Source organism: Saccoglossus kowalevskii, chromosome 2, assembly GCF_978046115.1.
Source record: "Saccoglossus kowalevskii chromosome 2, keSacKowa6.1, whole genome shotgun sequence".
Taxonomy (NCBI): Eukaryota; Metazoa; Hemichordata; class Enteropneusta; family Harrimaniidae; genus Saccoglossus; species Saccoglossus kowalevskii.
Genome location: NC_140642.1, coordinates 34,802,568 through 34,826,298, shown reverse-complemented (window position 1 = coordinate 34,826,298; position 23,731 = coordinate 34,802,568). Strand labels below are relative to the sequence as shown.

General features: G+C 33.7%; 1 protein-coding gene across 1 annotated transcript; it reads right to left on the bottom strand.

Moving 5' to 3' along the window:
• Positions 1-775: 775 nt before the first annotated feature.
• LOC100373307 (E3 ubiquitin-protein ligase pellino homolog 1-like) lies at positions 776-23,628 on the bottom strand. The gene is made up of 11 exons (XM_002732029.4): positions 23,334-23,628; positions 21,202-21,330; positions 14,977-15,106; positions 11,417-11,518; positions 10,956-11,153; positions 10,425-10,616; positions 5,739-5,837; positions 5,079-5,195; positions 4,061-4,189; positions 2,366-2,481; positions 776-913 (listed from the first exon to the last, which is right to left on the bottom strand). Exons 1-11 carry the CDS (start codon positions 23,339-23,341, stop codon positions 790-792), a joined length of 1,344 nt encoding a protein of 447 aa, XP_002732075.1. The 5' UTR covers positions 23,342-23,628; the 3' UTR covers positions 776-789.
• Between the last annotated feature and the right edge of the window lie 103 nt (positions 23,629-23,731).

Genomic DNA, 23,731 nt, shown 5'->3' with positions numbered 1-23,731 from the left:
TATCATTCTTTATGTTCAATGTCCTCAGAACACCATTCATATTCTTCATGTTCAATGTCCTCAGAACAATAGTATCATTCTTTATGTTCAATGTCCTCAGAACACCATTCATATTCTTCATGTTCAATGTCATCAGAACACCATTCATATTCTTCATGTTCAATGTGCTCAGAATAATAGTATTAGTCTTTATGTTCAATGTCCTCAGAATAGTATTATTCTTTATGTTCAATGTCCTCAGAACACCATTCATATTCTTTATGTTCAATGTTCCCAGAACATTGTTCATATTGTTGATTCTCAATATCTTTAGAACAATAATATTATTCTTTATGTTCAATGTCCTCAGAACACTAGTGTTATTTATGTTGTTCAATGTCCTCAGAACACTGTTCATATTGTTGATTCTCAATGTCCTCAGAACACTAGTATTATTCTTTATGTTCAATGTCCTCAGAACACCATTCATATTCTTCATGTCAATGATGTGTCTTCATGTCAATGTTTTGTCTTAAATCATGGTTCAGTTATGTGCCCTCAATATTTTTTCAAAATCAACAAGTACATACATATAATGATTTTATTAAATAAAAGTTGTTTTATAGTTTCATATTTCAAGATAAAATTTCCACCATGCAGATCAATAAATAAGTGTTTGTGCTATCACAAGAGCAGCCACTGTATTTCAGCACACAGTGTTCAAGTTTTTTTTGGAAACCATAACTTTCGAATTAGCATTGATATATCAATAACACAGCACAATACCAACACAACAAAGTAGGATGTGTTTCATTCAGACTGTTGAAATATTAACTTGACATATCCTTGTTCTCCTGCGAGGGGTGTAGCACAGAATGGACAGGTAGCCTGGAAACCATGTGTTCCATGAGGTAATGGCACTTGTGACCAAAACCTAGACAAAGTGAAAAAAAAAAATATCACACAATCAAATGTGAATTGTAATAAGATGGCAAAAATAGTAATGTGAATGCTAAAGTTTATATCTGTAAGTTTAACTGCCCAGACCCCAGAAGTATGAGAAACAAGCCCTCTTGTGGTTGGTAGAGCTCCACTGTAATTGACAAGTGCAGAGGGCAGTGGCAGCAATAATCATATTATTCAAATACATCTATCTCCAAAATGTGATCCTGAGATGACCTTGACCTTTCCTTGAAAGATCTCCACTGAGGGTGACCTCTTGACTTCAATACACATGCAATCAATATGTGACCTTGAGATGACCCTAACCTGGGGCCTTGAGATGACCCTAACCTGGGGCCTTGAGATGACCCTAACCTGGGGCCTTGAGATGACCCTGACCTGTCCTTGAAGATTTTGGGAAGGTGTTTTAGTCCTTCCCATTCTCACTGATCAGTATCACCTAAATAAAAGCAGCAAACGTATAAACCTTGAAATAATCTTGAATTTCAAAGCAATGTGGCAGGCGGTTTTGGAGAAGATGTCAAAAATGCGCAATACTGAGCAAAAAAAAAATAAATAAAAAAAAAGCACGAAAAATAGACACTTGCATATGGTGCCATGAAAATACTAAGTCTGAGTGAAATGCATGTCAACAACATTCATGCCAAATTTCAAAGCTATATGCCAAGCGATTGTGAAAAAAAATCATTTTTAACCATAAATGACAAAAATATTCCCAAATATGATGTCATGAAATGAACAAATTGGACAGAGGACAATCCCAGGTAAGTGTGGTATGAATAGCAAGGCAATCCTGTTGACAGTTTTGGAGAAGAAGTAGTTTGAATGAAAAAAGTTGACGTACAACGGACAGATGACAGGTGTGGTCAACCATTAGCTCCGCTTGGTCATCTTTGATGACAGCGGAGCTAATAAAAGCAATTCTGGATTTTCTTAATTTCAAGATGGCCACAAAACCATTTGACCAATCACAAATTTGAGTATCAGGTTGCCAAAAAAATCTTTGAATGTTATTAATAATAAAACTGAAATGAGCCAGCCATTTCAAATCAAACATGAAACAAAATACATGATGTATAATGTAGTTGTAAAGTTTTATTGTGATCAGATATACACAATGGCTGCCAGTTGGCCATTTTCAATCAGATCAGAAAACAAAATTTATAAATATCCATTATTTTTAATGTATCTACCAAGCTTAATGAATCGTGAAACAAATTGATGTGCATATTTATCCCAGGATGTATAATGTATGTGTCAAGTTTGAATTTGATTGACCCAGGCATATCTGAGATAGAGATGTGCACGCACTAATGAACACACATATGTTAAGTCTCTGAGTTGCTAAGACATACTGTACAGGTGTTAATCCCAAATTATGTCAGACAGTTGCATCTGCAATTACATAGTTTGACACACTTACCGTGCTGTCTTCTCTGAGGCTACATGTCCGCATGGACAAAATGCATGTGTAGGTGGACCTGAATCTACATAAAAACTTGGTTCATTACCCATCACTACAGGAATATAGGGACCAACCTGAAAAGATAAAGAATACACTACTCACATTTTCCACAACTACATTTGTATAACTGAAGATTATCTATTGTAAGTTGAAGTTTACAACTAACATCTTGGCATAGTTAAAATATGATGTAAGGTCCAGGGTGTTGATTTAAATGGTTCAAACACTGAATACAATCGTACATTTTTTAAAAATATTGGAATTCCTTGAAAATAGGCAGTCATAGGAAATTCAGGGACTTGTCAGTTCACCATGTCTAAATATGGCACATATATGAACTAACTGACACAGTCCACATAGTGCAATATTAAACAGCATTTTGCAATGTACAGTCCCTAGTGTGTATTTCATGGTAAACACTACAAGCATATAAAATTCAGTTGTTTGTTATAAAGTGAGTAATAAGAGACGTTTTGGTGTGTAACATAAAATATAACAGCAGAGTGAAAACCTGCATCTCATGGTATTTTTCACTGTGTGTTAACAACAAATTATTAGTATGAAAAATCATATTCATAATCATTGTGACTCATAAAGTGGCCAAAACACATAATTTATTTGTGTTCAATCTGAAAATGTGATGTGTGTTAATGTGTGTTTAGAACAAAAATGGCCCCCAGTTGGCCATCTTTGAGCAAATCACAAAAGCACTGCACATGCATATGTATCAGATATCAAGTATGTGTGAGGTTTCAAGAGCATTGGTCCAGGAGTGTCTGAAATAGAACATTCAAGGTCTGGTAACACCTGCCTCTTCACCTCTGCTTGGTGTGTATCTTTATATCAAAACACCACCTCGCCAAACGAGTACTTGTCCACATTGAGAGATATTGCTTTGGAACAGCATTAATTAAAACAAAATCAGCCATTTTGAATACATGTATATATTTATGACATGAAGTATAATGAATATTAAAAATTTGAATATAATCAGTTAAAGCATGTCAGAGATGGCTCTAGAAGCCCATTCATTAAAACAAAATGGTCGCCAGTCAGCCATTTTGAATCCGATCTGAAAAATAAAATGATGTGCATCAAGGTCCTATAATGTCCAATGTGTATACCAAGTTTGAACAAAGTCTATCTGTAAACAGCCGAGAAATGCTTAATTATGATGATTTTCAGTACAAAAATGGTTACCATTCGGCCATCTTGAATCAGATCGTGAAACAAATTAACGTGCATATGTATAATGTAATGTATGATGTATGTGTGAAGTTTGATTGTGATTGGTCCAGGCATTTCTAAATGCAGTTCCAGATGCACGAACGAACACACGGAGGTCAAAACATAAGTGTGAGTCCGAATGGGGACTAAAAATCATATGGTGAAACTGAACACGGTAAAAAAAATAATTTAAAATGATAAAATACCCAAATTACAGCACCCAAATGCTCTTTTATGGTTGTTTTTGAAGTGCGATTAATAATTCACATAACTCCCGGTGAGCAACATTGGATATTCTAACAACAAGTTGGAAGTCACTTATAATGTCATCACTTAATGGTGAAACCATCAAATTTGTTTGCATACAATGTTTACACACTTACTTGGCATAGCTTAAAACACTGTAATGTTGTCTTATATACTTACTTCACGACAAAGTGGACATGTCCTGTTCAAATCTTCTTTATCATTTGAACTTTGTTTTCCAACCCACCCATGGTAACCATGAACATGACCACATTTCAAATAAACATAAGGTTGTTTATCATCTGCCTCCTGAAATTTGGAAAAAACAACTGATAAAATCATGGTAGTAGGTTGATGATATTAAACAGAACTGAAGGAATCATGGTAGTGGGTTGATGATATTAAACAGAACTGATAAAATCATGGTAGTGGGTTGATGATATTAAACAGAACTGATAAAATCATGGTAGTGGGTTGATGATATTAAACAGAACTGATAAAATCATGGTAGTGGGTTGATGATATTAAACAGAACTGAAGGAATCATGGTAGTGGGTTTATGATATTAAACAGAACTGAAGGAATCATGATAGTGGGTTGATGATATTAAACAGAACTGAAGGAATCATGGTAGTGGGTTGATGATATTAAACAGAACTGAAGGAATCATGGTAGTGGGTTGATGATATTAAACAGAACTGAAGGAATCATGATAGTGGGTTGATGATATTAAACAGAACTGAAGGAATCATGGTAGTGGGTTGATGATATTAAACAGAACTGAAGGAATCATGGTAGTGGGTTGATGATATTAAACAGAACTGAAGGAATCATGATAGTGGATTGATGATATTAAACAGAACTGAAGGAATCATGGTAGTGGGTTGATGATATTAAACAGAACTGAAGAAATCATGGTAGTGGGTTGATGATATTAAACAGAACTGAAGGAATCATGATAGTGGATTGATGATATTAAACAGAACTGAAGGAATCATGATAGTGGGTTGATGATATTAAACAGAACTGAAGAAATCATGGTAGTGGGTTGATGATATTAAACAGAACTGATAAAATCATGGTAGTGGGTTGATATTAAACAGAACTGATAAAATCATGGTAATGGGTTGATAATATTAAACAGAAATGAAGAAATCATGTAATGTGGTTACTGATGTTAATGTAATTAGATACCTACCTCTCCCCTTGCCATTCTACTACTTCTTGAAGGGAGTACTAATGTCATTAAACCAACAGGACACTGTGGTCTGGAAGCATTTATGTCTTGTCTTAACTGCTCTAAGTGTTTTTGTGTCTAAAATAAAAACAAGTAATTGCATTACATAGTATATGTGAATTCTCAAGTTTAAGAAATATACAAAGTTTGAACATGAACCATCAGAGTATGTTAGAGATATGGCTTCAAAACTGCATTCACCATTTGACGAACGAAATTTATATTAATGTCCTATAAAATTTAATGAGCATACCAAGTGTATCTGTTTATGCATGACCAAAATCCAGATCTAGAATTAGAGTAATGCTTAATTTTGATGAATTTTTAACATTAAAATTTGGCCATCTTGGATAACAAAATGAATATATATGTACATGTGTGACATGATGTATATGTAGAGTTTGAACATGATTGGTCTGGACATGATATGTCAGAGATATAGCCTTAGAACTGCATTCCAAAAAAAAAAATGGCCACCAGTCGGTCATTTTAACTTTATCAATAAAACAAAAAGATATGCATCAGGGTCCATATTATTTCTACATCAAAATATCACTACACTTACTGGTGTTCTAAGTAGACCAGTAGCTGATATCTACATCAAAATATCACTATACTTACTGGTGTTCTAAGTAGACCAGTAGCTGATCTCCACAATAAAGTAGCACCACAGAGATCTACCAATGTTCCATCTTCTAAAATATTATTTTCACTTTCAATCTGAAAAAGCAATACAATGGAATAATGCATTAAAGTAAAAGTCTAAAATAGGGGGTAAAAGTTTGATGAGGAGATACGGTAATTTTAGAAATATCTAGGAAATAATGTAATAATGCAAGTACAAAAATCCAATGAGAATATAGTTATCATGTTAACATACAATGTAATACATTAGGATAATGTATGCATTGGAAAAATATTTTTACACATTACAGTACAAAAGAGGAGGTGTTGCAGATGTCAATTTTGTAGATGTTGTGCAGCATCTATTCTGCAATAACAATTGAAAGAAAGCATGAAAAAAATATCAAAAATATTTATATTTAATCAAGAATTTAACACTAGTTTATTTTCATTCTTACATCATGGCCAAACACAAAATGATGAAGTGAACAAACTTGGGAAGATACAATGACTCAATGAATGCAATGACTCAATGAATGCAATGACTCAACTCTGAAAAATGATTTGAATAAGAAAATCAAACTAACATTTTGAAACAAAAACAGACAAAATGATGATGATCAGTTTAATAGTAATATGAATTAGAGTGAGAGTGAGAGTGAGAGAGTGAACAAGCAGTATGTTAGCTGATATAGCTCTGAGAAAGAAATATCAAATCAATGAGTCTAGCCATTTTCAAGGTAACAAGATTATTCACTAAAAAGAAAGGTTTTGACACTAAATGAATAAATCTGAGAGAGAGAAAAATCAAATCAATCTGACAATGATCCATCCAAGGTACCTCACAAAATGAACAAATCTGACTAAGGTGTCTACATACATTGTATGAAATGTTAATTTTAATGCAATTGAACTAGATATTTTCAAGAAGAAATCAAAATTAACATTTTTTTAACAAAAATATCTTCAAAAATATACATATATCGTAAATGTAAAGTTGACGCAGACGAATGACAGATAATCAGTAATGATCGACTAGGTCAACAGCAGAGGGAAAACATAGTTGAACTCTGGTGACCTTGCCCTTTGTTATATAATATTATTCCCTTTATCATAGTTTGTTTCAATATGAATATGCATTGTCATAATTAACTTTGAATACAAACAAGTTTTGGAGTTGAAACAACAGTGGGAAAGCAGTCTACCGAATATCCTTGATAGATGTAAATATATTACAAAAACATTGGTGCCTAATTTGTTTAATTATTTTAAGAGACATAATTTCCATCTTTATTCAAAGTAATTCAGATATTTTAGTATGAAAACAAATGCCTCATTTCAGAAAAAAAGTGCTGCATTTAGACGTGAATAGATTCATAAAACATGCAAGATAACAGAAAATCTTAGCCGGCTTTTGTCCAAGTATTTTGTACAGGTGTCTGTCAAAAATTAATGATTCACAGAGACAAATATGAACTGCCTTATTATATTTATTGTGTGACTACTGTATTATTTGAAAAGTAAAAAAAAAAACGCCCTTCTATGAATAGCTATTGTAATATTTTGAGACGTCCGTATAGCATTTGGCAGGGAGATACAAGAGATGAGACACGACACACACTGAGTGCTGATAATACTGATGCGTGTTTATTCAAGTGCAGGCTTTATATACTTGAACCATTGTTACATAATAATGACACCTGGTCTAATAGACCATTCATATTGAGATCACTACATCTCTCCCCAACTTTATTAAATTTCATGATTAATTTGACTTTCTTACTTATTACAATCATGTCAGGGGAATATTCAAGCTATAATATATACATAAATTGAGCGATAAATACATACAAAGTTCCATACAATAAAGCGATATATACATACAAATGTTCACAAAATTAAGCGATATACACATCACAATACAATACAAATCTATAGTAATATTAAATACATTTTTATTATACTTTTTTAAATATTTTTTTTAAATTTTTTTTTTATTAGCTTTATAATTTTTTTTTTTTTTTGTTTATTTATAATATCAATCTTTTATTTTATGTACAGCTATCCTATTAGTCAGCTTTAGTATCAGTGTCAATAACGCAAGAATTCAGTCTGATTTCTAATTCTGTTGGACCGTCTGAGTACAGGTACTTCTGTCTGTGTCTGGGTAGAGGGCGATTCTGAGTGCAGTGATGAATGGGATTTCAGCATGTTGCGATTTAGTGTTGTGTCAGCGTTAATATTTTCCATAATTTTATCTAACTTCTCATCCTTGTCATACTCTTCTACATCCATCTCCTTTCTATCTATTCCTTTATACGATTTAAAGTAAGATCTATCACGTGTTACACGTTTTCCTTGACTGTTTTGGCCGTTATCATACTACCTTTTGTATTTTCAACTTGGAAAACGTCTTTTCTGTACCGGGGTTCAAACTTAGTACGTCGGGAATTTTTCACTAATACCCTTTCTCCTTGTTTCAATTTAATATTCTTCACTCTTCCATGACTATCATAGTACAATTTATTTTTCCTGTTACTTTTATTGTGTCGTTTACAAATATCACATCTAATTTGGGTATGACCGCGGCTGCGCTCGTCGAAGTTGTTATTTCGACTTCTGGAAATCTGGAGTATTCGTCCATTACAACCACTGCATACTCACCTGATGGCAATGGTCCATACATATCAGTTGCCAAATGAGACCATGGTGAATTAGGCAAGCGAGAAGGTTTTAATGGTACTTTCGGCTTCATGTCAATGTTTATCTGACATGCGTAACAACCAGATACGATTTTATCTACTAGCGAATCCATTGCAGGAAACCAAACCTTTTCCCGGATTAACGCCTTCGTTTTAGATGAACCTAAGTGACCTTCATGCATGGTATAAACTAACCGCAGTGATGGCGGTATCAAAATACAAGGTCCTTTAAGCAGGGTCCAGTCAGTGAAACTCAGTTTATCTCGATTCTGTTTAAACATTTTCAGTGATTCTCGGTTCACGTCTTTTGGAATTTTATGCCAAATATTCTTATTCTTATTCTTCCCTCCCTGTATGATTTGGTGTTTAATTTCGACATCTTTGGCTTCTGCGTCTTCAATACCACAGTTATTTATCAGTTTTCGTAAACAAGTTACAAACTGGTCAATGCTTTCAGTGACGTATTGAGTGGCACGCCGAAATTGATAAATTTCGAACTCAGTGTTCTTTAATTAGTTTCTTGTAAGCGTTGTTATATTCAGGTTCATCGGGCATGGTTAGCGTATTGCAAATCTCGAATAAGTCGTCTCCACCTCGGTCCAAAAGCATAACTCTTTTCTGCTCTAGCTGGGTCAGTAATCTTCCAGGCTACACAGCTGTTTTCAAAGCGTGATAACCAACATTTCCAACGTGGTGCTAATGTACTAGTGTCCCCATGGACGTCAAACGGAAATAACTGGGAAAACATGAAACCTGCTTGTGCTGCCATAATGAACACCAGTCCAACGAAATACGAGTAAAATTTTGCAAACAAGTTCGTACAACCTGATGTCTTCTACTGAGAAGTAGTAGTTTCTGTTGGGCTCACAATCCTCGTCGCCAATGTAATATCTTTAGACGTCCGTATAGCATTTGGCAGGGAGATACAAGAGATGAGACACGACACACACTGAGTGCTGATAATACTGACACATGTTTATTCAAGTCCAGGCTTTATATACTTGAACCATTGTTACATAATAATAACACCTGGTCTAACAGACCATTCATATTGAGATCACTACAGCTATCATGTTGCAAGTGCTGCTTTGTATGCAAATCAACTTAAATAGTTGGTGTCCAGCGAAGAGAGAAGTCAACAGTACCTTGTTTTTGAAGTGCATTTTTAAATTCGTATTATAAAATCTCTATCATTCTGTTCTAATAGCTGAAACAAATTCCTGTGAATTTTCATTTGTTGAATGAACTGTTTGTCAAATACAGAATACATATTTTTGAGTACAATTAATTTTCTTGTTAAAATGTGGATGCAACGTTTTGCTTTTTATGTACTTTTTTGTATTGTTTTTGACTTGATAAACACATTTTCTATTAGCTGTAGATCTTGATCAAAGTTTGGCATCCAGTTCATAGGAGTGCTTATATTGATTTTCTGACATCTTGTTTTCTGTAAAGATTTTATTGGTAGGTTTGCAAATGTGTATCAGACTGTGCAAAAAATCTTTTCATGAGTTGGTTTTGAAACCAAGTCTAGTATTCCCATGGGATTTGGGAGATACATTACCAAGGATATTATTACAAGATAAAAGAGTTGCTTCATTGAACACAGACAACAATGCATATTCCCACTGAGATCAGTGACCTTTGAGTGCGTATCAACAATTATCACTCAATTTTTGCATGATATTTTCATACAGGACATCTGTCGTTCATACTCTGGGAAGATTTTATACTGATGAATAAGGTGACAAAGTTCGATAAAGTTTGGAATAGAATTAGTAAAGTTATTGTGCACACAATAACAATTATTAATTATTAACGACGATGACGATGACGATAATGACAAACGACAACGCTGGACAGAAATTTTTCCCTTAATATACCTTTTCCTTCCATCTTTGATGTTACGGGCAAGGTAAAAAGGGCTTGAAATCAACTGATTTTACAGCAATATTTATTGCTTTTATTTATATGGACTTACTAATTTTCCTCTTTGTGCAGATGATCTAATCTCTCTCAATGAGTATACATTTCCACACACTGATACTTCTCTCCAGACACCTGGTCTAGCTTCTGGTGTGAAACCACCTTTTGGTCTCATTATAAGAACACCATTGGTTGTCAGGCTGTCAATTCCACCTTGTGTTTCTGTTTTCCATTTACAAGCTTTTTCCTACAACATAAAAAAAGACAAGTTATTGCATATTATAATACTGTGAATATGCATGTAATGAATCTAATGCAGGGTTTTAAATCTGATGCAGGGTTCTGAATCTCATGCTGGGTTTTGATTCTGATTGGTCAATTGTTACTATGCTTATACATTTGTACACTAACTATACTACTTTTAGTTTTATAATTTAGAATAAAAACATGAGTCATGGCTTAAATCAGTAAACAAGAAAATCAATATTATTATAAAGTAACTCAAAATATGTAACAAAGGATTCTCGGTTAATTGAAAACAATAAGAGAACTATATAAAATATCTCTGGCTGTGGAGGGAACTCACCCCTAGAAATATATTATTCCTAGTATCAAATCCAGCAGCATATATTCTTGATAAATATGGAGGGTCTCTGTCTACAACTATCCTGCATGCAAATCGTGATATAGTACTTTCTGTAACTTGACAGTCTTCTGAGGTTAAAGCACCAGGTACTGTATCCATGACAACAAAATCAATCACTGGATCAGTTGAACGACCAATCTAAGAAAAAAAAAAGTATGTTTCTATTATTAATTTTAATGTGGTTTGCATAACCAGACTCACCTTCTACATTCTTAACTTTTTTCACCATCCTAGAAATGAACCCTAATTTTGATGCCAAATATATTAAAGACAATAACCGATAGAGGGTAGGTTATTACAATTAAAATAAAATAGGTTCCTGGACTATTAACCTTGATTACAGGCAGGAGATCTCTAACAATATTGCAGTACTGCATGGTAGATTATTAACTGCAACCTACCTGGAACATATCAGTGTCTGGATCCGATGCATACTCCACCACTACTGTCTGGTTCCGAGATAATGTATATGATATACTGTGTTGTTTAGTACTTCTAACAGCCTAATGGGGGAAACAAGAGTTTATGTAAAATATGACACATTGCACCACAAGTTCATGTACTACACAGTACATCAGCTGCTGAAGCTTTGCAAATAGTTTGTTGTTGTTTTTTTATTTCATTAGAAAATATACAATAAATAATATACACAATAATAATAGTAATTCTATTGAGGACCACAGATATAGTTCATACAAACTAGTCTAGTCTGTGGCCCCAAGCATATACAATGTACATGTAAGCAGATAGTACTGTATTTATCCGGGTAAGCGCCCATGCCCAGCCAAACGCCCACCCTCTACTTTAGACACAATAAAGAAGTTGAGGTCATATTTAGTTACACGCCCAGGTTTGTTTTTTCTACACAAAAAATAACAAAAACCTATTTTCTGTTCGTTGACTGTGGTTGTATTAACAGTTGACTTTCCCGCAGTCTGTTGTGATGCTTATGAACATTCTTTAAAAATAATTGTTAATTGCGCAAAACAAGGGGTGAACGCGAAATAGCTGTGACAGCAAAATATGTAATTTTGCTTTCTGCCTTCAGGGCAGCGCGTTCACCGCTGATTTACATTTATTTTTCAAGATTTTCGAAAAATGTATATCAAAGCAGAAATGGTAATTTTCTTTTTGAAATATGTCGTAGCCCTAAAAAAGGCCGGTCGTTTGGTTTGTGCTTCCTTGGAAATGATTCAAGCAACTCGTATAAGGAGAGCCGCGTGGCAAGTGTTGCACTCGGTTGGCCGTAGCGTCATCAATAATGAGAGAGTGGTTAAAATAATTTTGGCAATATAAAATATTTGGTAGCAGCTTGTGAACCCATAACTGGGTCAAGCAATTTTGCAATGTCACGCCGAAGACTGCCAACTTTTTTACCATCTTTCATCACCGCCATTGCATTTCTGTCATGAAAACTATTCTTTTGTCAATGGATAAAAAAAAAAACTTCCTTTTTCAAGCCCAGCGTGATATCCATCTAGTGAGACATTCCAACCGCCGGAACTTGCTGAATGATAACTTTCACCATGATTGATAAGCGTCGAGTCTGATAAGAAAGCAATGTCACGATTTGACCTTTATCATGAAACACTAGTAGTGATGTCATTCTTAGCCAATCAGTAAACAGATGCATAAAGGTCTAAGATGATTGCAAGACTGTAAACAAAAGCATCGTGTGCCATCGCAGCAGAGTGACTCCATTTTTCTTGTCTCTTTATTGTGACTAGACATGAATAAAAAGTGCCAAGCTGACAGACTGCGAAATCTGTGGATTAAAAGTGCTAAGTCCAAATTGTGTGGGACGATACCGACGAGCTTCAGGACGAAGCTGTAGGGATTTTGTTCGACAGCTACAATGACGCAGATTTGGAATTTGAGGGTTTGAGTTTGACAAAGATGGCAATGAACGTACAAATAAATATCTGAGAAGTTTTTTCAAACAGATATGAATTTTTATAATTTTTACTGTGTAAATTTGTAAATTATTATTGATCTTGTATGACATTTTTTGGCAATTTGAATTTTTATAACTTTTACTGTGTAAATTTGTAAATTAATATTGATCTTGTATGACATTTTTTGGCAATTTTCCATGTTCAGGACCCTGGGCTCTTACCCGGATAAATATGGTACATGAAGTCTTGCTTGAACCCTGCTGATCTTACTCATTCATTGAGTGTACTCCCATTTTTTCACTTGATGCAGGATTTTGAATCCGATGCCGGATTTCGAATCTTAAGCCGGGTTCTGAATCTGATGCAGGGTTTTAAATCTGATGCAGGGTTTTGAATCTGATGCAGGGTTTTGAATCTGATGCTGGATTTTGAATCTGACGCAGGATTTTGAATCGTAAGCCGGGTTCTGAATCTGATGCAGGGTTTTAAATCTGATGCAGGGTTTTGAATCTGATGCTGGATTTTGAATCTGACGCAGGATTTTGAATCTGATGCCGGATTTCGAATCTTAAGCCGGGTTCTGAATCTGATGCAGGGGTTTAAATCTGATGCAGGGTTTTGAATCTGATGCTGGATTTTGAATCTGACGCAGGATTTTGAATCCGATGCTGGATTTCGAATCTTAAGCCGGGTTCTGAATCTGATGCAGGGTTTTGAATCTGATGCTGGATTTTGAATCTGACGCAGGATTTTGAATCGTAAGCCGGGCTCTGAATCTGATGCTGGGTTTTGAATCGGATACTGGGTTTTGAATCTGATGCAGGGTTTTAAAACTGATGCTGGGTTTTAAATCTGATGCTGGGTTTTAAATCTGATGCAGGGTTTTGAATCTGATGCTGGGTTTTAAATCTGATGCTGGGTTTTGAATCTGATGCTGGGTTTTGAATCTGATGCTGGGTTTTGAATCTGATGCTGGGTTTTCAATCTGATGCTGGGTTTTCAATCTGATGCTGGGTTTTAAATCTGATGCTGGGTTTTGAATCTGATGCTGGGTTTTGAATCTGATGCTGGGTTTTGAATCTGATGCTGGGTTTTGAATCTGATGCTGGGTTTTGAATCTGATGCTGAGTTTTGAATCTGATGCTGGGTTTTGAATCTGATGCTGGGTTTTGAATCTGATGCTGGGTTTTGAATCTGATGCTGGGTTTTGATTTTGATGCTGGGTTTTGATTCTGATGCAGGGTTTTGAATCTGATGCTGGGTTTTGATTCTGAGGCTGGGTTTTAAATCTGATGCTGGGTTTTAAATTTGCTGCAGGGTTTTGAATCTGATGCAAGGTTTTGAATCTGACGCAGGGTTTTGAATCTGACACAGGGTGTTGAGTCTTGTGCTGGGTTTTGAATCTGATGCTGGGGTTTGAATCTGATGCAGGGTTTTGAATCTGACACAGGGTGTTGATTCTGGTGCTGGGTTTTGAATCTGATGCTGGGTTTTGAATCTGATGCAGGGTTTTGAATCTGATGCAGGGTTTTGTATCTGACACAGGGTGTTGAGTCTGGTGCTGGATTTTGAATTAGAGGTAGGATTTTGAATCTGATGCTGGGTTTTAAATCTGAAGTCAGGATCTGAATCTGATGCTGGGTTTTTAATCTGACACAGGGTTTTTAATCTGATGCCGGGTTTTGAATCTGATGATGGGTTTTGAATCTGATGATGGGTTTTGAATCTGATGCAGAGTTTTGAATCTGATACAGGGTTTTGAATCTGAAGCTGGGTTCTGAATCTGATGCAGGGTTTTGAATCTGATGCTGGGTTTTGAATCTGACACAGGGTGTTGAGTCTGGTGCAGGGTTTTGAATCTGATGCATGGTTTTGAATCTGATGCATGGTTTTGAATCTGATGCTGGGTTTTGAATCTGACACAGGGTTTTGAATCTAGTGCTGGGTTTTGAATACGATGCTCAGGGTTTTGATTCTGAAGCTGGGTTTTGATTATGATGCAGGGTTTCAAATCTAACACTGAGGCTACTAGTTTCACACAAGAAGTTAGTAGAGTTATTACAAACCTGTGCACTTTTTGGCGATTCATAAGTATGTTGTGCTACTGGTTTGACACCATTTGATGTTGGTCGCTTGAACAATGCAAACAGACTTCTTCGTCTACCCCTATTACCACAAGGAAGGCATCCATTATACCTAGAAATAATAATAATAACTTTATTTAATTTTTAAAAATACACAATTTTCTATCAGTGTATAGCAATAAAAAACAAAAGAAAAACCAATAATTAAAAGCAAAAAAAAAAGCAATGAAATAAAATTTAAAATAATTTGTGAGTAAGAATACATACGTTTTTCATTTCTAACTAAAAAAGGTATTGTGTATAATTTCTACTACAGATTTGATAATATTTTATTTATGCTTTGCAATAAAAATTAAAATAAATTTTGGGGATTGGTTTGTATTTCAATGGGAAACCTTACTTTCGACAAATATTTTTTGTGATAGGCATTTGGGGCATTCCATGAAAAAGTATTCATCTTCTATTTCTTGAAGTGCCCATCCCTTCTCTCACAACTCAAATTAATCTGTCTAGTCATTGGAAAATGTTAGAAACAACAAAAATACAGTGTTATCATGAATATAGAGTGAATGGTTATATACGTTCGTTTTAGCAATGAGCTGATTAAAACTTTCAACAAGCAGCCTCTCGGCTGAGATAGCTCCGCTGTTAGTAATGCACATTTCAATTAAAGAACAGAAGCTATCATTAGAAAATGAACAATATGCATAGTATCAATGCTATGGGACTTGCTGTTTTCAACAAGAATTCAAAAATATCATTTTTCACCATAAATGATTGTGGTTTTTAACAAGAAGTCGAAAAGATCACTTTTTACCAAAAATGACAAAAATATTCATCAAAATTAGAGAATTGAAGATATCATTACAAAATGAACAAATCTGAGAGAAGTCCACATGTAGTACCTATATATGTAATATCAAAGCAATTGGACGTACGGTTTTTAACAAGAAGACAAAAATATAATTTTTTACCAAAAATGACAAAATATTCATCAAAATTAGAGAATTGAAGATATCATTACAAAATGAACAAATCTGAGAGAGGTTCACATGTAGTACCTATATATGTAATATCAAAGCAATTGGACTTGCAGTTTTTAACAAGAAGTCGAAAATATAATTTTTTACCAAAAATGACAAAAATATTCACCAAAATTAGAGAATTGATGATATCATTACAAAATGAACAAATCTGAGAGAGGTCCACATGTAGTACCTATATATGTAATATCAAAGCAATTGGACTTGCGGTTTTTAACAAGAAGTTGAAAATATCACTTTTTGCCAAAAATGACAAAAATATTCACCAAAATTAGAAAATTGAAGATATCATTACAAAATGAACAAATCTGAGAGAGGTTCACATGTAGTACATATATATGTAATATCAAAGCAATTGGACTTGCAGTTTTTAACAAGAAGTCGAAAATATAATTTTTTACCAAAAATGACAAAAATATTCACCAAAATTAGAGAATTGATGATATCATTACAAAATGAACAAATCTGAGAGAGGTCCACATGTAGTACCTATATATGTAATATCAAAGCAATTGGACTTGCGGTTTTTAACAAGAAGTTGAAAATATCACTTTTTGCCAAAAATGACAAAAATATTCACCAAAATTAGAAAATTGAAGATATCATTACAAAATGAACAAAACTTAGAGAGGTCCACATGTAGTACCTATATATGTAATATCAAAGCAATTGGACTTGCGGTTTTTAACAAGAAGTTGAAAAAGTCACTTTTTACCAAAATGACAAAAATATTCACCAAAATTAGAGAATTGATGATATCATTACAAAATGAACAAATCTGAGAGAGGTCCACATGTAGTACCTATATATGTAATATCAAAGCAATTGGACTTGCGGTTTTTAACAAGAAGTCGAAAATATCACTTTTTACCAAAAATGACAAAAATATTCACCAAAATTAGAGAATTGAAGATGTGATCATGAAATAAACAAATCTGAGAGAGGTCCACATGTAGTACCTATATATGTAATATCAAAGCTATTGGACTTGCAGTTTTTAACAAGAAGTCGAAAATATAATTTGTTTACCAAAAATGACAAAAATATTCACCAAAATTAGAGAATTGATGATATCATTACAAAATGAACAAATCTGAGAGAGGTCCACATGTAGTACCTATATATATAATATCAAAGCAATTGGACTTGCGGTTTTTAACAAGAAGTTGAAAATATCACTTTTTACCAAAATGACAAAAATATTCACCAAAAGTAGAGAATTAAAGATATCATTACAAAATGAACAAAACTTAGAGAGGTCCACATGTAGTACCTATAAATGTAATATCAAAGCAATTGGACTTGCGGTTTTTAACAAGAAGTTGAAAATATAACTTTTTGCCAAAAATGACAAAAATATTCACCAAAATTAGAAAATTGAAGATATTACAAAATGAACAAAACTTAGAGAGGTCCACATGTAGTACCTATATATGTAATATCAAAGCAATTGGACTTGTGGTTTTTAACAAGAAGTTGAAAATATCACTTTTTACAAAAAATGACAACAATATTCACCAAAATTAGAGAATTAAAGATATCATTACAAAATGAACAAATCTGAGAGAGGTCTACATGTAGTACCTACATATGTAATATCAAAGCAATTGGACTTGCGGTTTTTAACAAGAAGTCGAAAATATCACTTTTTACCAAAAATGACAAAAATATTCACCAAAATTAGAGAATTGAAGATATCAACATGAAATGAACAAACCTAAGAGAGGTCTACCCAAGGTACATATACAACAAGTATCAAAGCATTCAGGCTTGTAGTTTTCAAGAAGAAGTCGAAAAAGTAAAACATTGACACGGACGACGACTGACAAACACTCGTATGATAAGCTCCGCTCGACAAAGTTGACAGCGGAGCTAAAAATATGTTGTTTTGTGCTAAAATAAATGAGAACACATAGTATTTAGAATTTTGCATTGTGTTCATTATAGTCAATATTTGAGAATTCACGGAAAATTATTAAGGATCATGACATTTTTCCCACATACTCAAATATACTTCATAAATATACATGTATATCATAAATTTGAATGGTACATAAATAATAATGTAATAAAATGCATATTTTTGGGGAACATTTGATTGTTTATAAAAGTGATGATGTATTGTGAGTATCAAAGATAGAACAATGTTTCATTTCCCCCCAAAAAAGCATGTAATATGTCTCTTTATCATATATCTCATATTTCCATATCACGCCCAAGCGCAGTTTACCATATTTGGTAAACGTGTCTATTTTCTGGAACTACTTTCTGTTTACAAACAACGCGCATAATTTGAGATTATCGTCTGTGCTTCGATAATGGCTGACAATATTATTCTGAGAATGGGAAATATACCGAAAGTCCAGTTGGACTCATTATTACCCTGACGAAAGCCGGCATTCTACCACAACCAATCATAATGATAACTAGTCAGAAAAGTTTACAGCACTATGATACTGTCTCCACGGAAGATTATCGGTGCATTTCAGATATTTTTAGTTGAGCTACGCCCAAATCTAGAACTGTAAACCAAACTGCTTCTTGTCAAGCAATTGTTTCTCGTTCACCAACCACAGTTTTTAACAACTGTGAAATCAACGCGTCTCTACCTGCGGCTACAACATCAGCTCCAAGAAAACATCTGTTTGTTATGTATTATTCGGACAGCCAGTAAATGACCAACTTAGCTGAACTGTAGTGTTCATTAAGAAAAAAGTTCATAATAAGTTCATATTTATTACCGTTAAAATATTGTTATAAATTTACGTTCATTTGCTGTTTCATTAAAACGTAATTTGTGGATATATTTGGTGGCATTCGTTTGTGTATTGTGTGAGAGTTGTTCGGACACGTCATTTAGAATCCCCCATATGAATCAGCACCAGTCAAAAGGCCTGTATCGAAACCCAGATTAAATCAAATAGGTTTTCTTTTGGACCAGAGGAGCGAAAAATAGCATAACTGAAGACTTTTTTTTTCATATAAGGTATATGATAAAACCTTTATGAACTGGGTATGGCTTTTGATGCTCTCAATCGTACGGTTTACGTGCCCTCGCAAGCTCAGGCACTTTTGACGCACGACCTCGGGCCGTAAAAGCCGTAAAGAAGTCCATAAAGAATATTATCTGTCACATGACATTTTGATTTTTCAAGTGGGGTGCTCGACTGAGTATAAGAAAGTTTAGAAAGAACTCCTGTGCTGAGAATATTGGAGTGATATTAAAAATTAATTCAAAATTAAGGATTATCCTTTCAAACAAGAAGCTTGACAACTAATATTTGTCTGCTATTTGAGATGCACAACTTGAGTTGAAAACAATGTGAAAGTTTATAAAACTTACAGAAAATAAATTTGATTTTACATCTGTGGTTACAGTCTAATCTATTCAATTTAAATCATTTTTTTTGAGGTATCTGAAACTAGCTAATAACAATTAAATAATCAATATATTATTTATTATGCATAAAATCCTTAGGAAAGGATAAAATGGGTCTTACAAAAAGAAATTTAAAAACTATAAACTAAAAAAAAAAATCCAAGTCTTAAAATATAAAACAAATTAAAACAAGCAGCCTGTCGGCTGAGATAGCTCCGCTGTTAGCAATGCACATGGCAATTAAAGAACAGAAGATATCATTAGAAAATGAACAAATCTGAGAGAGGTCCACATGTAGTACCTATATGCATAATATATCAAAGCAATTGGACTTGCGGTTTTCAACAAGAAGTCGAAAATATCACTTTTTACCAAAAATTACAAAAATATTCATCAAAATTAGAGAATTAAAGATATCATCATGAAATGAACAAATCTGAGAGAGGTCCACATGTGGTACCTATATATGTAATATCAAAGCAATTGGACTTGAGGTTTTTAACAAGAAGTCGAAAATATCACTTTTTACCGATAATAACAAAAATATTCACCAAAATTAGAAAATTAAAGATATCATTACAAAATGAACAAATCTGAGAGAGGTCCACATGTAGCACCCATATATGTAATATCAAAGCAATTAAAGTTGCGGTTTTCAACAAGAAGTTGAAAATATCACTTTTTACCAAAAATTACAAAAATATTCACCAAAAATAGAGAATTGAAGATATCATCATGAAATGAACAAATCTGAGAGAGGTCCATATGTAGTACCTATATATGTAATATCAAAGCAATTGGAGTTGTGGTTTTCAACAAGAAGTCGAAAATATCACTTTTTACCAAAAATGACAAAAATATTCATCAAAATTAGAGAATTGAAGATATCATTACAAAATGAACAAATCTGAGAGAGGTCCACATGTAGTACCTATATATGTAATATCAAAGCAATTGGACTTGCGGTTTTTAACAAGAAGACAAAAATATCACTTTTTACCAAAAATGACAAAAATATTCACTAAAATTAGAGAATTAAAGATATCATTACAAAATGAACAAATCTGAGAGAGGTCCACATGTAGTGCCTATATATGTAATATCAAAGCAATTGTACTTGCTGTTTTTAACAAGAAGTTGAAAATATTACTTTTTACCAAAAATGACAAAAATATTCACCAAAATTAGAGAATTGAAGATATCATCATGAAATGAACAAATCTGAGAGAGGTCTACCCAAGGTACATATACACCAAGTATCAAAGCATTCAGGCTTGTAGTTTTCAAGAAGAAGTCGAAAAAGTATAACATTGACACGGACGACGACGGACAATCACTCATATGATAAGCTCCGCTCGACAAAGTCGACAGCGGAGCTAAAAAAATGAATTAAAAATAAAGACAATTTGCATGTTCAACATTAAACTAATCACTTCTGTGGATTACTCCAGAGCATCTATGAACCAAATTTCAGTGGAATAGACATTATGGAAATTAGGCAATTAGTATGCTTGAATTTCAATCCAAAACTAATCAGGTCTTCAGCATTATCTCGGAATTAAACTAAAACCTAATCGAATCTGCACATTAGCCCAGAGCGTCTATGCATTAAGTTTTATTAAAAACCAATATATGGTTCTTGAGATATCAGTGGAACAGGCTGACACACATATACATGCACACATACATACATGTACATACAGAGACACACAAAGACTTCTACTGTGTGTTTCGCACAGGAGAGTCAAAAACCTTCTTGAAATATATGATAATGAATGAATTTACCCTAAAACAATAAGCTCCCCGTATTTGATTGAGGAAGGCTCCCTTTCGTGGCTACCACTCAGTGACATATTTAAATTCAAAGCTTCCGGTTTATGTTTCTTCAGCTTTATTTCATCTTTCTCTGTAGATCTGCAACAGAAATAATCAAAGAAAGCTTAGAAAGAATTCCCATGTGATGAGAGTAATGGAGACACATTAAAATTAATTCAAAATTTAAGACGGGTCTCATATTTGTCTGCTATTTGAGATGCACAATGTGATCCACATTATTGAAATTTATAACACAACAGAAATACATTTGATTTTACAAAGGAAAAAAACAAAATGGCCGCCCGTTGGCCATCTTGGACAGGATCTTGAAAAAAGTGACATGCACCTATAACCCAATATGCATGATCACCATGGGTTTCAGTCAGAATAATTAATTCCAGAGCATCTCTCCCACAAATTCAATTTCAATCTGAGTTTTTTGTGTTATCAGAAATGGGCTAATAATTAGATAATCAATATGCATGTTTTTCAACATTAAACTAAGCATGTCTGTGGATTATAACAATGAACCAAATGAATTATTATTATGCAAATTAATTCAAGATTCATTGAAATAAGATGTGGCTGTCAATTTTTTTCTTTCATGGGTATGTATATCCATGTAGTCTTACTCATGAAGCATTGGTCGAAGTTATGCCAATTTCAAGACAGGTTTGTATTCTTGTGGTTCCTGCAATAATGAAGAATGATCTGTTCTAGTACTTGCATATTATCCTTTGAACATTAAGAATGTAAAAATATAATGTACACTTTATATAATAATAATATTTTATTGACACAACACTGACACAGAAAGGTACAGTAGTATGGTCTAAAAAAAATAGGACATACAAAATACACCATGACTAGGAATGATAAAACTACAAAAGTAATGTTAAATATTTCCAGAGAAAATAGCATAATGGTAATTTGGTCACAACAAGGAAGGTTAAATTATTGTGGGCTTATTGTGTTTGGACTGGTAGTTGCTCTTTTATACATTAATATTTACTATGTACAACATGATATGATATTAAAGAAATGTTATATCCAAACTGAAATTTTCAATTTGCTGCGCTTTCAAAAAAATAAATTCTTTGTTGTTCATATTTTTTGCATGACATTACAAAAATAGCCTCGTCTTCAATTTTCATAACGTAGCTATATAACTCACAAATAATTTTGTCAAGTAGAATTGTGTGTGACCACCTATTTCAATTTTGAGATAGTGGTTGCTAAGTCTGAATTTACATAACTGTTTTCTCAGTTTGATGCTCTCGATATCAACCAGGTATTTTTCCAGTCTGTTAACATATTTTTTTTTTACATTTTACAGAACACATTTCAATCATGATTATGGCTTTGGAAGCTATTAGTTTATAATGGGGAACAGCGTTAGAGATTTGACTCTAGAACCACATTCATTAAAACAAAAGTGTTATGAGTCAGGGTGAAAAGCAACTATACGAATAAATTATTTTCAAAATCAGTTCAACTACAATGTTAATGTCCTCATTCACTTGAGTCACTGAATTCATTTTTTACCTCAATGCTCAAATCAATGTTATACTGTCTTCATTCATTCATTTAGGTAATCATGTACCATATTTACTCTATTAGAAATGCATATGTTCACAGTTAATGTATTGTTCGCACCTATGTAAGTGCATCTACAATACAGTACATATGGTCTCTTTCACCCCGGGTCTTTACTTGTATGGTCGAATCACATTATGTTACTGTCTCCATTCATTCGGGTAAACAGATACGTCTTTTATCTTTATGCTCAAACCAATGTTATTGACACCCTTCATTCGGATGACCGGGTACGTCTTTTACCGCCATGGTCAAATAAATCTCACGTCAATAATAGTACAATTTCAACTCAACAAAAGATCAGAAAACCAGAATACATGTATCAATATATAATATTGGAAACCATGTAAGCAAACGGAATTCAATTAGTAGCTGCATTTTAGTATGTTATCGTGTGAATCGAATGTGGGGACAGTGGAACTGAACTAATTGACTTGATAGAAAGACGTTAATAAAAGAATATTATAAAAGAGTATAGAATAACTCCAATAAAACAAAGTACTTACAGTGGCATGTTATAGGTTTCAGTTGTCACATTCGCCTGTTTATCCACAAAAGCGCCCGACTTGACGGTCTTTAGTCAGGTTTTGTGTAAGCTTTGCTCACCGCTTCATCGTTGTCTTTTTTATGGCTGAATGTCCAACTGGACCGATCTTTGATCTAAAACGACACGCACTGGCCTTCAGCAAAGGAAAAAGAACAAAAGTACAGCAACGCACCGGAAATTTTTCAGCTATCTACGCGATTCGCCTATATATTGTCTAGTGAGAAATGTGATGTTATGGGTCATATGTATAGCCACTTAAGTTGTTGTTAAAATGTGTTGAGGGTTTCTCGCCTCTAAATCTGATGTAAATAAATGATTAAGAATTTATTTTGTAATTTTTGAAGATTGCTGTTGTTT